The following is a 12,979-nucleotide window of genomic DNA, read 5'->3' as shown; positions in this document are numbered from 1 at the left end:
AGTTCTTCACTGGTAGAACACTCGTAGATATGTCTGGATGAGTTACTTTAGTCTTTGTGCCACTGCCTCAAGTTTTGCGTCCTAGTCATTTGAGTAGCTAGGTTTCATGTACTCAGGGAAAATGCTTTCCTTGCCCTGTAATAAATGCTCAGCCATTAAACTCCTCAAGATTTCAACTTCCAACCCTTTGAGTAGAAAATTTATTATCTTGTAGAGATAAATCTGCAAGAGTTTCTAGATGTAAATGTGTTCCTCTTTGTAGGGTGTGATATTTTTATATTTCAGATCTCAAATGCCATACTTCTTTCCTCTGACACATATCTTAAAATTATTAACCCACTTGAATATCTGTATTGCTAACATGTTATGGAAAGAATTTATTACAGGTATTTTTGATTTTCACTGATTCCAGATTCCAAATTGTTAGAATTACTTGCAAGTACTCCAGCTGCAGTTACTCATGCAGAAAACCCTCACTAACCTGGAGGTAGGTCTTCTATCCTAAACCACACCACCACACCTTTTTTTATGCAAAAGAACATTGAGTTACAAACTAAATCACTTAAGAACTGAAAATGCCTCTGCAAAATCATTTTTTCTTACGCCTTCAATTTCCTGCTCTTTTAAAAAACATTTGCCTTTTTCCAAATGTGGAGCTGACTGGGAAGGGAGCTGCTACCCAGTTAGGGTTTTTTTCCCCACTTAAAAGATCTAAGAAGGGCTCCCACATCATTCCTTCAAATGCAATTAATTTACTTGATAAGAGTTGCCTATGAAAGTGCAGCGTTGGGTTAGTTTTGTAAATGAAATATGCACGAGCAGGATACATTTTTGTATTTTCTCAAGGAACTGTTAGTTTTTGGCAGCACTTTGGGCAGGATGGATAGGATATTGCTATGAGGTTGGGTTTGTCTAAAAAAGCAGTTTAAAATACTTTTTTCCCTGTGAACTTCAGCATTTATGAAGCACTGTTACATATTGGCTGGAACCTGGTGCTTTGTAAATACTCCCCCATTAGACTTGACTTTTTCTGGCTCTTAGGAAAACTTCCAGTTGTGCAAAACAGCATCATGGATTTGTAAGATAAATGCATAACACAGCCCAGATTACAGTTCTTCACAAGAGCTGATATTTTCACAGAGACTCACTGCCCTCTCTCCTCCTGTCATCTGCAGAATTCTTTGATAGGTTATTTTTTATTGGGCCCTCAGGAATAGCAAGTTTTAGATTTAATACCCCGGGGGAATGGCAAGGCAAATCACGTTGTTGGATCAATTGTTCAGCTATCCCCAGACTGCTGTCTGTGTATCTGTTACACTTGAATCACATTTCCAAGCCTTCCTTATCAATCATTTGGACTAGAAATGCAGTTTAGTTTTCTATTGCATTTTTAAACTGAAATTAGGGTTATGTTCTTGTTCTGTTACCCTAGAATCCTAGATATGGTTGTAGACCTTGCATTAGCTATGTCCGTGGCTTGCTTAACATTGGAAAAGGGTCTGTACTTACAGGAATGCTTTAAAGCTGAATTTAAATTACTTTATTTTACCAACTACTAAGAGGAAAACCAGCAGTTACTGTGTAAAACCTCCTCTTCACATTGCTTTTTGTTCTTTACAAACCCGTGTAAGTTTTAATTAGTCATACTATTTCTATGGGTGATCTTAAAAGAAGATATTTTCTCTTGCAGCCACAGGCCATAGCAAAACCTTTGTCACTGTTTGGTTCTAGTCAGTTCCTTTACCAGAGAAATTAATCTACTTTTACATGAATATAAGATAAATGTAAGAACACAGGTACAGAATATGGGGTATACTTGTGTGGGTCTTGATTAAAAACAAGTGCATGTGGGGGACATGTCCTTTGATAACGAAGGACAGTTTCTCTACGTTGTTGTCACACCTGTATTCTGCTTTGGTTTACAGTAGATGAGCTAGCAGTGAGCGGAGAAGCGCTTGAGCGGTGGAGGGTTTATTAGCAGCACTGTGCAATCTTCCATCCCGACTTCTGAGAGCAGGGGGGGAAATTTCTCTAGCATGAAGTACTATGCCGTACTGGGCTATGGGGCAGCCACCAGGCATCATCCCAGAGAAGGCAAATGTAATGTAATGGCACAGCAGCCCCTGCAGCTGCTTCAGTTTACTCAAAGGGGATTTGGTTCCTGCAGCAGTCTAGAGTCCGTGCAGCACAAAGGTGGCATTAAGCCATTTTAACATTCCCATCCCTTTGCAAGCTGCACCTTCTGTGCCATATCTCTCATAAAACATAGCACAGAATCTTTTAATGTAAACTGCTGGATTGGCAGCTCTGGAGTCTGACTTTTCTCTTTGCCTTTAAGAGGCACATCTGTTCCTCTGTGTATGGGCTGGGCTTGGTTCCCATTAATGAGCTGATCAGATGCAGTCTTTCATGATGACTGGTACTCTAGCTTCCTGCCAGATGTGTGGGGGTGGTTTTTGTTTTTATTTTGTTTCTGATGAAGGGATATGAAGGTCAGCTTACAGGTCATCAATGAAAGAAAAAAATCCTTTTTGGCATTGAAACTTATTTTTTCATTGCCCATTTGCTTTCTTCTCCTCACCATCTTCTGCAAGATCAGATGAAAATGGCAGACGCTGGACAACTGCCAGTATTGCAGGTGCATTAGTTCCCTTCTTCCTTGGTCGCAGTTGCTGCTTCCACTTGCACGTGTTCTGGCTGGGTAGACCTTTGCTGGATACATGGCAAAGCAGCCCATGAAAGAAGTCATCTCCAGAAAGTGGTGAGATAGGCAGGTGCAGGGCAGAGCAGTGCGAAATCTAACATGGCTACTCTGGTTTGCTGCTCAAAATAGGAATCGGTAAGAGACACAGCAAGCATGAACCTTATTTTTCTAAAAAATCCTCAATGGCTGAATACCTTTAAGAGACAGCAAACCAAAAGTAGCTTCTACATTGTTTTCTGTGCTCTGCTTTTGAGATACATGATCCTGTCTATTCCCTTTCACCATATCTAGTTATACTGTTGTGGATGTGAACCGCTGTGAGTCATTAGTCTGGCAGTTGTCCTAGTTTTCAGACTGTATACTTTTTAGAGATCAACCAATGTAGTCTGATAAAGATTATCTCCAAGGCTTTTCTGCACTAGGAATTTTATAAAAGAAGAGGGACCAACCAGAACTTTAAACTTTAAAAAAAAAGCTCACCAACCCACAACATGGTAATACCTTCTTGTCATAAAAAAAGAATCTCTGGTTGATTCCTTTTCTTTCTCAGGTACTTCCATCTTTTAAACAAGAGAGAGCTTTTAGGGCTTGTTTTGACATCCCTTAAATAGTTTAGAGAGGTTTTTTATTACAATAGTGTTAGAACATAATGGCATAGATTTGAACCACTAGTAGAAGTAAGATGAGCAAAGCACAACAGCATAGTCTGTTCAAAATTGGAAAGGGACAAAGTTCTCCACTAAGTGCTGTAATTTGAATTGTTCTAAGTTTGTAAAATATTAGAAGATGCTTCTGATATGCAAGCAAAATCCCCCCTTTTTTTCCTCAGAATTATGAAAAGAGGGGCCTGTCCAAACAGGCTTAGGTCTGATGGTGTAGGAAAGAATACGATGACAGTAATTTCCACAAATCAGTTTTGATTGTCTGAAAAACAGACTGACTGAAAACTCAAACTGATCTCAACATGAGTGATTAATCACAGATGACGAGGCTGCACCCCTACCACTTGCTTTCTCTAATTTTGCTTCAGTTGTCTTATACAAGCAACAAAACGAATTGGTACCCTTCATTGCATAAAATCTTTCCAGGAAGAAACGTGATCTTGAGACCCTTCAGAGGTATCCTGTACTGCAGAGTTCAGCCGCAGAGTGGTTAAAAACAGTCCTTGCTGGTATTCTTCAAGAGTATTTCTAACTCATTCATTTCAGAGACAGACACCTGGGTATCTTCCTCATAAACTGCAGCTGAATGAGGCCTATGTTGTCATGCTTCTATTAGGAAGCTCTCTATATGATTATGTTTCAAGTACATTGGCAAAATTTGGCTCATGGTTTTACTTACCACCTCAAAACCATACATCTGTTTTTTGCTTAATGGTAATAGGGAGTATGCTAAAAACCTTTGAGGTTAAGTTTTAAAAGACTTTCTGATTTATAACCTCATTTCCAATAATAAATAATTTCCATAATGATCACTTTCAGATGATCACAATCTGAATTTGTATGTCCTTTTTTGTTAACTCACAAGGAGTCAGGAAGACAAATTAAATAAGCAGTTTTCACAAAGGCAAAATTTGGAACTTCTAAAGGTTCCTGTTCTTTGTCTTTTATTTTTCTGTATTAATAAACTTTAAAGTGAGCTAAGTAAGGAGGCAGCAACATTTGTGCTGATACAAAGTTATGTTGTTAGCACCAAATAAAGAGAGTTGTGAGGAATTTTCTGGAGAGGTCTAGACAGCTGCTCTGCAGTTGCTTAGGTAAAACGATGGCAAATGGAGTTTCCCCACCTAATCTTCCAAATTCTGTCTCACGTAGGGTTGCTAGCATGGAATGCACCACTGCACCATTCATTACTACAGGGGCTTAGTATTAATAATACTTTATTTCAGCCTTTTTGATCCAAATTCCATGACTTAATGTAATCAGCTTCTTTGACAGCTTCTACACAGTGAGAAATCGTTTCATTGAATTTTGCTCAGTGACGCTTAAGCTCTCTTCTTGAGCTTTTGCAGATAATGTCATTTTTTCAATGTATACAAAATGAAATCAACAAAACTAGCTTTTTTAGTATTTACACTGTGTATGTTTAACTGACGGAATTCATTGACACATGAAATCATGAAGTAGTATAATTTAATGCAGTTCACAAAAGGGTTGTGGAACCTGTCAATCTGTGTGGACATCAAGACTAGACAGAATTGTACTTATTAATTAGAATGGATTAAAAGCACTATCTAAATTTTAAAACGTATGATCTCATGAAGGAAAAAATGAGAAAATACTCTATTTACCCGCTGTGCGTAAGTATGTTATGCTTTTATGCAGTCTCTCACATTTTAATATGTGCACATATGTACATACACAGGTGTGACTATGTGTGTGTACCAATGCACTTTCATAAGAGTATCTTCAATCTTTAATAGTAAAGATAATAAAAAGATAGTAAAGATGATGATAAAAAAGATAAAGCTAATTTAAGCAAAGATTATAAACAAATCTAGATCCATACAGACCCACTCACGTGAGGCATAAACGAAGAGCGATTCGCACTCCCATGTGGAAGGCATAATACATAATCTCAGAGGTTCCTCTATACAATTTATGCTTATGACTATTCTGAGTTATTTCTGTATGTTTGAAAGATATCTTAGTTATAATTTGTTGTCTGTATCTTTTTACTTACTATGTGTATGAAGTCTGTGTAGGTGTTAACATCAATGCTATAGCAAATAGCATAAACAGGTAACCCTGATAGAGTAAAAATTGTCACCATTCTCCTTTATATGGATTATAAACACTACCATAAATAAATAAAAGGTGGAGTAATGAACTTCCAGGTTAATGCATGTGCTTTTTTCTTCATGATCTTCATGTGATCTAAAAGTGTTGTGTGTGGTGGGTTTTTTTGCGTCACTGTTTTGCAAAATCGCATTGCAAGTGTATTATGAATAAAACAAAAATTATGAAGGGAAATGAAAGGAGGATGATTGCCTAGAGAGGGGCCTGTCTAAACTATCATATACACACACACACACACACCCAAACCTGTCATGAATTTCTGTTTTCTTATATATCTTTTTGTTGCTTGCAGGTGTTGCATTGACATTTCTAGAGCTCATGGTTTGGTAGCCACACTGCTTTTTTAGTGTGTCTGAGATACGTTGTGGGAGATTGCTTTAGAAAGGCTGTCTTTGGTAGTCACGGTAATAAATTGTTGCTAATTCCTACTTTGTAGCATTTTGCATCTCAGGAATTGATAATTATAATCTGCATGCATGTTTATTGGAAACACACTGAGACTATCAGTTCGTTTCACACATGTCAATGAACAACTCGTTGATCACTCTTTGCCCAGCCTGTTCTCCAGTTAGTGACAGAATCTGAGGATGGACACAGAAGCTGAAATAACCACTGTTTCAGAAGGTGCAAGCTGAATAGTTTGCAAATTATTACAGTTAATTCTTGATGGCAAACTGTCCCAGATGATGTAAACAGCTGGATGAGCCTTTTGTATCTACCTCTTGATGAGCAGATCCTACTAACTCTTAAATCAGAACGTAACAGGCTCACTGAATCAAGGTATCAGTCAACTCCTAAAAGAATCTGTGAATTCTTGCAATTCTGGCTCCTTTTTGTCATAAAAAAGCCTGCTGTCTTACTTACCAGAGAAAAGCATAACTTTACATCCTTAACCTTGCAGGGCTTGAACAGCCACCCAAACCTATATTCATTTTCTTCTTTTTGAACTCCTGCTTTCTAGGCTGCGTAATTTAGCTTACATACCTATCTTTAGCAATCAGATCTTCTTGTTCTTTGGGTTGGTTAAATGTTGTCTGCCAGTGGTAATGAACTCCTGCTCTCTAAGGGTCAGCAGTGTTAATCAAAAGGGAGAAAAAATTATTAGTGAAATACTGGATGCAGTAGAAAAGAGTTAAGATAGTTGGTACTAACTTTGCTAACAGAGTTTGCAGATTTATTAGTCCACGTGAGGTGTTTAGAACCTCATAGTCAAATCAGAAAAGTTCTGAATACAGGTTCCCCCAGTAAATTTCTTTCCAAGTTAGATCTTGATAATCAGGGAGAAGGTTATCAGTAGTTAGTAGACCACTTTCAGAAAAGCTGCATTGCATGCTTTTTTCACTGTGAAATACAGCTTTAGTGTCAGGATGAAGAGAGAAAATATAGTTGTGCATTCCTCTATTTTAATCATCTGGGAAGTATTTTTCATGTCATCACATGTGTGCTGATCTCTCATCTGTGACAGTTAGACTTTATTCATTTCCAAACAAATGGTGTTTTTATTTGTATATCATGTACATAGAAATTATTTCAAAACTGAATAGCTCTAGAAACAAAACTAAGTCCTAACTAAAGATTAAACTATTTAGAGGTCCAGGGGCCTTAAGGTATATGAAGCTAGTATAAATAGTATACTGTGAAATAGGAATTTCAGTTTGTGGTAAATCTGTCTGTCCCCAGCAGCTTCAGATAAAATAATTTTATCCTTCTAGTGCACATCAATTTGCTAGTCGGTGGTTCATGTATCAAAGAGCATTCTGTGAAAATATCAATATCATTGGTTAATATAAATGAAATTAATTTTTAAAGCTGGGCTAAAGGTTGACATCTGAAAAATTGCATTACTTTGCAGAAGAGAAATTTCTGTCTTCCAGTGAAATTTCAGGTCATAAGGGCAAGTAATTTTCACAATCTTCAATGGGAACCAGTGAAATATGAACTTCATTGTCACCTAGCCCCAAAGCGATAAGATAAAATGAGCTGATACATCATTTGCTGTGGTTTTATCATCTCCTCCAGTAATTGGAAGAGAAAACATAAGAGTCCTTTACCACCCCCCTCCCCAATCCCTTCACCACCCACACCCAGGCATAAGCCATTTTGCTCCGATCGATACAGAGGTCACTGAGTATTTATTTATTTATTTAAATTTTTTATGCTGGGTAAAACTGTCTGGTGGAACATTAAAGTAATGAATATGTTTAATTGAGTTTGTCACCCATGAAAATGCTGAACAGGATTGTCTAGCAGACTGTGTGTGCTCACAGGAGGGACCGGATGGGAGGCTGCTACTGTTTGCCTGTGGATTTCAGTGGCTGATAGTATAAATATCTGAGATTTAAAAGTGAAATGGTATTCGTTATTCTCTTCAGAAATCTAAAATAAACTCATAAGCACTGTGAGTTATTTAAGAACATTTGGACATTTAAAATCATTAATAATCTGATCTAATTCCCTATTAGTTTGGTTGTACTTGGACGTATTTAAACAAAGAGCGGAGTAAGACCCTTTCACCGTGAATCCTGCAGCCAGGTACTAAATAGGACCTGGACAATAGGTTGTGAGGATCCTCAGTTGCAGGGCTGAGATTGTGGTGCAGATCCAGGTTCCTCGTGAACTGAGAATCAGGTTTTGTAACCTCGAAGTACCGTAATTTTGCCCTCCTGAACAAAAATGACCCCAAATGACAGAGAATGCTGTTAGAAGGAGCTATTCATGGATTTTATCTCTCAACTGCAATCAAATTTAAATGCAAATTAAATGCTTTATTTTTTTAATTTGGTGTTTTGGGGTTTTTTTTGGTCTGGTAAATCATAACTTTTTTTTTGAAATATACAAATGTGCATCAGCTTTTTAAGTAAGCTATTTACTCATGGCAGTTAAGTTAGCTGGCACATTAAAGTAATATAATTATTCAATTACTGTTTCAGTTCTATAACCCATTTGCAGACTTAATTACTTCTAGTCTATTCACATTTTCAAGATCAATAGTACTTTTCTCTAAAATAAAATAAAATATACGATAGCTGATTGGTTTGCTTAAAAGGTAAAGCAAAACTTTTGTTTAATCTTCAGTAAAATATTACTTTTCTAATTCAGGATGCAGCTGTAGTGATGGTATCTTTTAACTATCGCATGTAATCTTTTATGAGAGACATTGTTTATGATCAACATTCAAGGAGGGTTTTGAAGAAAAGGTAGGATGGGGTGTTTGTTTTCAAAACTTTAAAATGACAGAATAGCTTTCGAGTGAGTGTTTTAATGTTGGGAAATTAGGTGATATGCAACTATGAATTGTGAGGAGAGGACTTCTTCAGGTATGATCATAATTCATGATCAGCACTATGCTACCTGAGTTTTCATGCAACTCTGATTTCAGAATCTCCTCAAAGTGGAAATTGAAGCTGGCTATTCTTTCCTTTTAGTTCCTTGGGGAGTTTTTTCCAGCCCTGCAGTGTCAGGGCCTGCAGCATGAGCACGTGGACTGATTATATAAGTTCAGACCTTAATTTCTGTTGCTTGAAGTAAAGAAGGGACTTCATGCAAAGGTGAAAGTAATTTTGTATTTTTAGTAGTGTTGTCATGCCATCTGTTCATCTGGCGTTGCCAAAGTCTGATCACGGAGCAGTTTGTCTAATGAAATTTTTGGAACTGTAGAACTTTATGATTGGCTCATTTGTTTAAGTATTTTTAAATGAAATGGTAAACTATAAAATGTCGTTCCTTGTGAAAGGTGCAGTATCTTTTGAAATAAATGAAATGTGCAGTAGATTAAAGTTCCATCTGATGTGTCGAATCAGCTGAAAGTCTATAAATGCTTTTTCATGTGGGGAAGGTGGTACTATTTGTGCAGATTGAATTAGATAGTACACCCTCATTAGTCTTTGCTCCACAAGTTATTCCAAAATTGGTGGTGACAAAAACCAGAAATAAATGAGTAATTTTTAAACTACACATATTGTACAATAGTATGAAGAAGGTAGTTGTTCTTACATTCTTAAGTAGAATTTTGTGTTGTGTGGCTTTGGGGTGAACACAGGCAAATGCAGAAATAGTTTTTGAAAGTTGTAATTCTGATAATATCAGAAGTGGTAACACTGATTAAAAAAATTTAAAAAAAATCCCTTTGCCAGAGTAAAAATGCTGAATTTAAAAATTCGAAGTACGAGTCAGTTTCTGCGACTAGGCAGTTAAATTACTAAAATCACGCGTTCGACAGGGAATAAAAGGTTGAATTGGATTTTCATAAGGAATACTTAGTAATACACATGAAAGAAACGTGTTTGTCTTCTGGACCTTTCATCTACTATAGGTGGTGTGATGAGCGGGGAGCAGTGGTAATGATGCAGTTGCCATAGCAACTGGTTCATTGGCGGGCTAGACCTCTGTCTAGGGTGCTGTCAGTGTGCCGGGAGTTTCAGAGAACAGAGTGTCCCAAAGAAGGTCTGCTTCCACCTAATCCAGTTTTAATTGAACTCCAGAGACTTTGAAGTGAAGCTGCAGACCAGGCAGCCACTATTCCAACCCGAAATGAAGGCCTTGCTGCGCTAGGCCTCAGCTGCTTCCCGCTCCTGATAACTTGTGTTAATGAGTGCTTTAAAGAATTGTTATGGTGGTGACTGGTAGTGTTTCTGCAGCGCAGCTCCAGTTTCTGCTGTAAATCCCGTGATACTGAATTCAGTGACTTTATCGGGGCTGTAGGAGGTACACCGTGTAAACCACCGCTGCGATTTTCACGCCGGTGCTTCTCCTTCCCGTTTCGAAGGCGTTGCACGCAGCAAGCGTTTGGCCGCGTGCGGCGTTTCCACTGGCACCAAAACCTCTTGCTTCTCAGGGTAGAAATAATGCTTAATTATTTAACTCACTGGATTTACTCCCAGCTTTCGCATAGTAAGGGTTTGAGTTTGCAATGCACAGCCTGACAGCGACAAGCAGGCTGTTGCGTTCTAATTGTTACTACAGAAACGCGACGGTCATCGCATTCCTGTCTGTCTCAAAAAATAATAATTGAGATGATAAGCTCCAATTTAAAGACCGTAAGGTGGGTGAATAACCAGCAAAAGTACCAAGAGATTTTTGTACACGAGCACTGCAACTTTGTCTCCTTTGTCACCTCTTTTCATGTTGCGCTCTTTAAAGGATATTTATATGCCTGTGACAAAAGCCAACCGCGGTGGTTCTGAATAGCACCATAGAATTATACAAATCTGCCAATTAGTGTGGATGGGTTATAGATGCGGTATGGAAAGTGTCAGTGTGGCCCCAGTCTGTTAGTTCCCCAGTTCCAGAAATGATTAGCAACCATTGACAGTCTCTGGTCCTTTCATCTAGAATTTTGTATCAGAATAAATATTCATTTTTTCCTTCTCTTTCTCTGAGTGTGTGTGGGGTGTTGGGAGAGAAGTTGTCTGGCACTTGTATTGAGGGGAAGATGAGGGATTAAGGAAAAAGAAAGAAGGTGCAGGAGATGGTTTGCTTTGTATGTTCTGATCTTCAGTGCTATCTCCTTTTGGTTTGCCAGTCTTGTTTGCTTTGAATTTACAAAGGTGGTACAGTATTTTATACTGTATCGTGTAGTGCTTTTTAATGGTGTTTCTGCTCTCTCTGCGGGTTATCTGTGAATATATGCTACATGGGAGGCAAAATCCTCCATTGTTAAAAATCTACAAACAAATGATTGGGTTCATTAACAGTCTTTGTTATGTTAGAGGCTTGAATTTCACTTTTTCTTTTTTATATGCAATATATTGCTCAAGTGAAATTGTAGTAAGAGTGATGTTAACCAGGATTATATCTGAATCTCTTTTTCTGTGATGGATTTCTGGTAAGAACTTTTGTGTTTGCTAAAATTGACAAATCTCAGATTTTCCTTCGCTTAATGTTTTGTTAATCTGAGGCAGAGAAGTGTCCAATCTCACTGTCCCTTAGCACTTATATAATTGAGCTTTGAAATAAAAAGGGAAAAGTGAAGCAACAAAGAAACAAAGTGGCTGAGGACTGAAAATGGGATTAGTTTGAATTGTGCAGGCAGACTAAGCATCTGTGTCTGTCAGACGGGATGACAGGAATTGTAACAAGTTACTTTGACAACCGCTTACTCCATAGAGAGATTATGCTGAGTTCATTTGCAGGTTTGTGTTTAACCTTAGCTGACAAAATGATACTTAACCTCTTATACAGCCAACCTTTATAGTTCCAGAATTAATGAATGTTGCCTTAACGATAAATGTAAGGAACATTTTTTTTCTTTAAAGACATTTTTTTCTTGCTTATTTGTTACAGGCCTATTATTACAACCCTAAAGTGAGTGCAGATACATCTAACAGCGCTAGTAATACCTTTCAGAATATGGTTTTATGCTTTGCTAGTGCCAAACATTTAATAATGTTTCTGAAACTCCCTTGACTGTGGAAAATAGGCGGTTGTCTTTAAAGGAAAAAAACCAAGGAGATTTTTAAAATCCTTGATGTTGAATTTAGGACTTCAAAAAATCCATTATAGGTTCATAGCATGATTTGAAGTTTGAGCATATTTTAATTTTGCTGCAGGCTTTGCATGTAATTGGTAGAATCCATATTCATGGGTCAAAGAGTTTCTCTTTTACAAGATATTACCTGTGCTTGACAACATATTTGTCTCTTTCTACTAGATTCTGGCATATACAGAAGGACTCCATGGAAAATGGCTCTTTTCAGAGATTCGATCTATCTTTTCCCGACGTTACCTTTTGCAAAACACAGCACTGGAGATATTCATGGCAAACAGAGGTACTGTGAGTTTAGAGGAATCGCAAGTGTTGTTTTGGGGACATATGCTTTCTGTTTGGCTGTTTAATCATGTCTTTTTTGGTATGGATTTGTGTAGATAGCAGAAGGGCTTGGATTAAGTGTCTCAGTATTTAAGTTAGTATATTTTTGTAATTTAGTTTCTCCTTTTCATTTTTTTTTTCAATGAGGAATTGTGATCAAACATGGTAACTGGGAATTAGCAATGCCTCACTTCCATTTATATCCTCATGTTTATTTGGCATTTTCTGGAAACTCTTGCTTAAGGCATAGCTACCTCTGATCTGTTATGCACGATGGTTTTTTTTTTTTTGTCCCTTTGGAGGGCTAATAGTTGTTGGTTATACACACCAAGAACAATATAATGAAAGACCTTCACTACTGGATTAGACCAGTGACTGGCATACCCTCATGCTTTATTTCTAGTAATAATTTCTTTCGGTTAGACCCTAGTGCAACTCTAAGAAATAAATGTGGGTTTACCTTGTTTATGAAGCTTTTATTCACCCTCCCCTTTCTTCAGTTCCTTATTAGACACACATACGTACTGTGACAAGTCACTTAAAATGTAGTGCGTTGAGACTTGGACAACTTTCTTCTGCTCTTTCCTCCCCTTAAGTTTTATTTTAAACCAGGTTATGTGATCTTTGCAGTTTAAACTAAGATTCTTCAGTACTTTTAGTGCTTTTATA

At 37.5% G+C, this 12,979-nt stretch overlaps 1 protein-coding gene across 1 annotated transcript in view; it reads left to right on the top strand.

Annotated features, from left to right (window-relative positions):
* LRBA (LPS responsive beige-like anchor protein) overlaps positions 1–12,979 on the top strand; it is a 218,713-nt gene that overhangs the window by 64,475 nt on the left and 141,259 nt on the right. The window contains exon 7 of the mRNA XM_009643664.2: positions 12,152–12,269. Within this exon, the coding sequence (XP_009641959.1) occupies positions 12,152–12,269 (118 nt within the window). The remainder of the gene's footprint in view (positions 1–12,151; positions 12,270–12,979) is intronic.

This window comes from Egretta garzetta, unplaced genomic scaffold (genome assembly GCF_000687185.1).
Source record: "Egretta garzetta isolate BGI_Z169 unplaced genomic scaffold, ASM68718v1 scaffold258, whole genome shotgun sequence".
Lineage (NCBI taxonomy): Eukaryota > Metazoa > Chordata > Aves > Pelecaniformes > Ardeidae > Egretta > Egretta garzetta.
The sequence above is the reverse complement of the archived record's forward strand: the minus strand, read 5'-3'. Positions and strand labels throughout refer to the sequence as shown.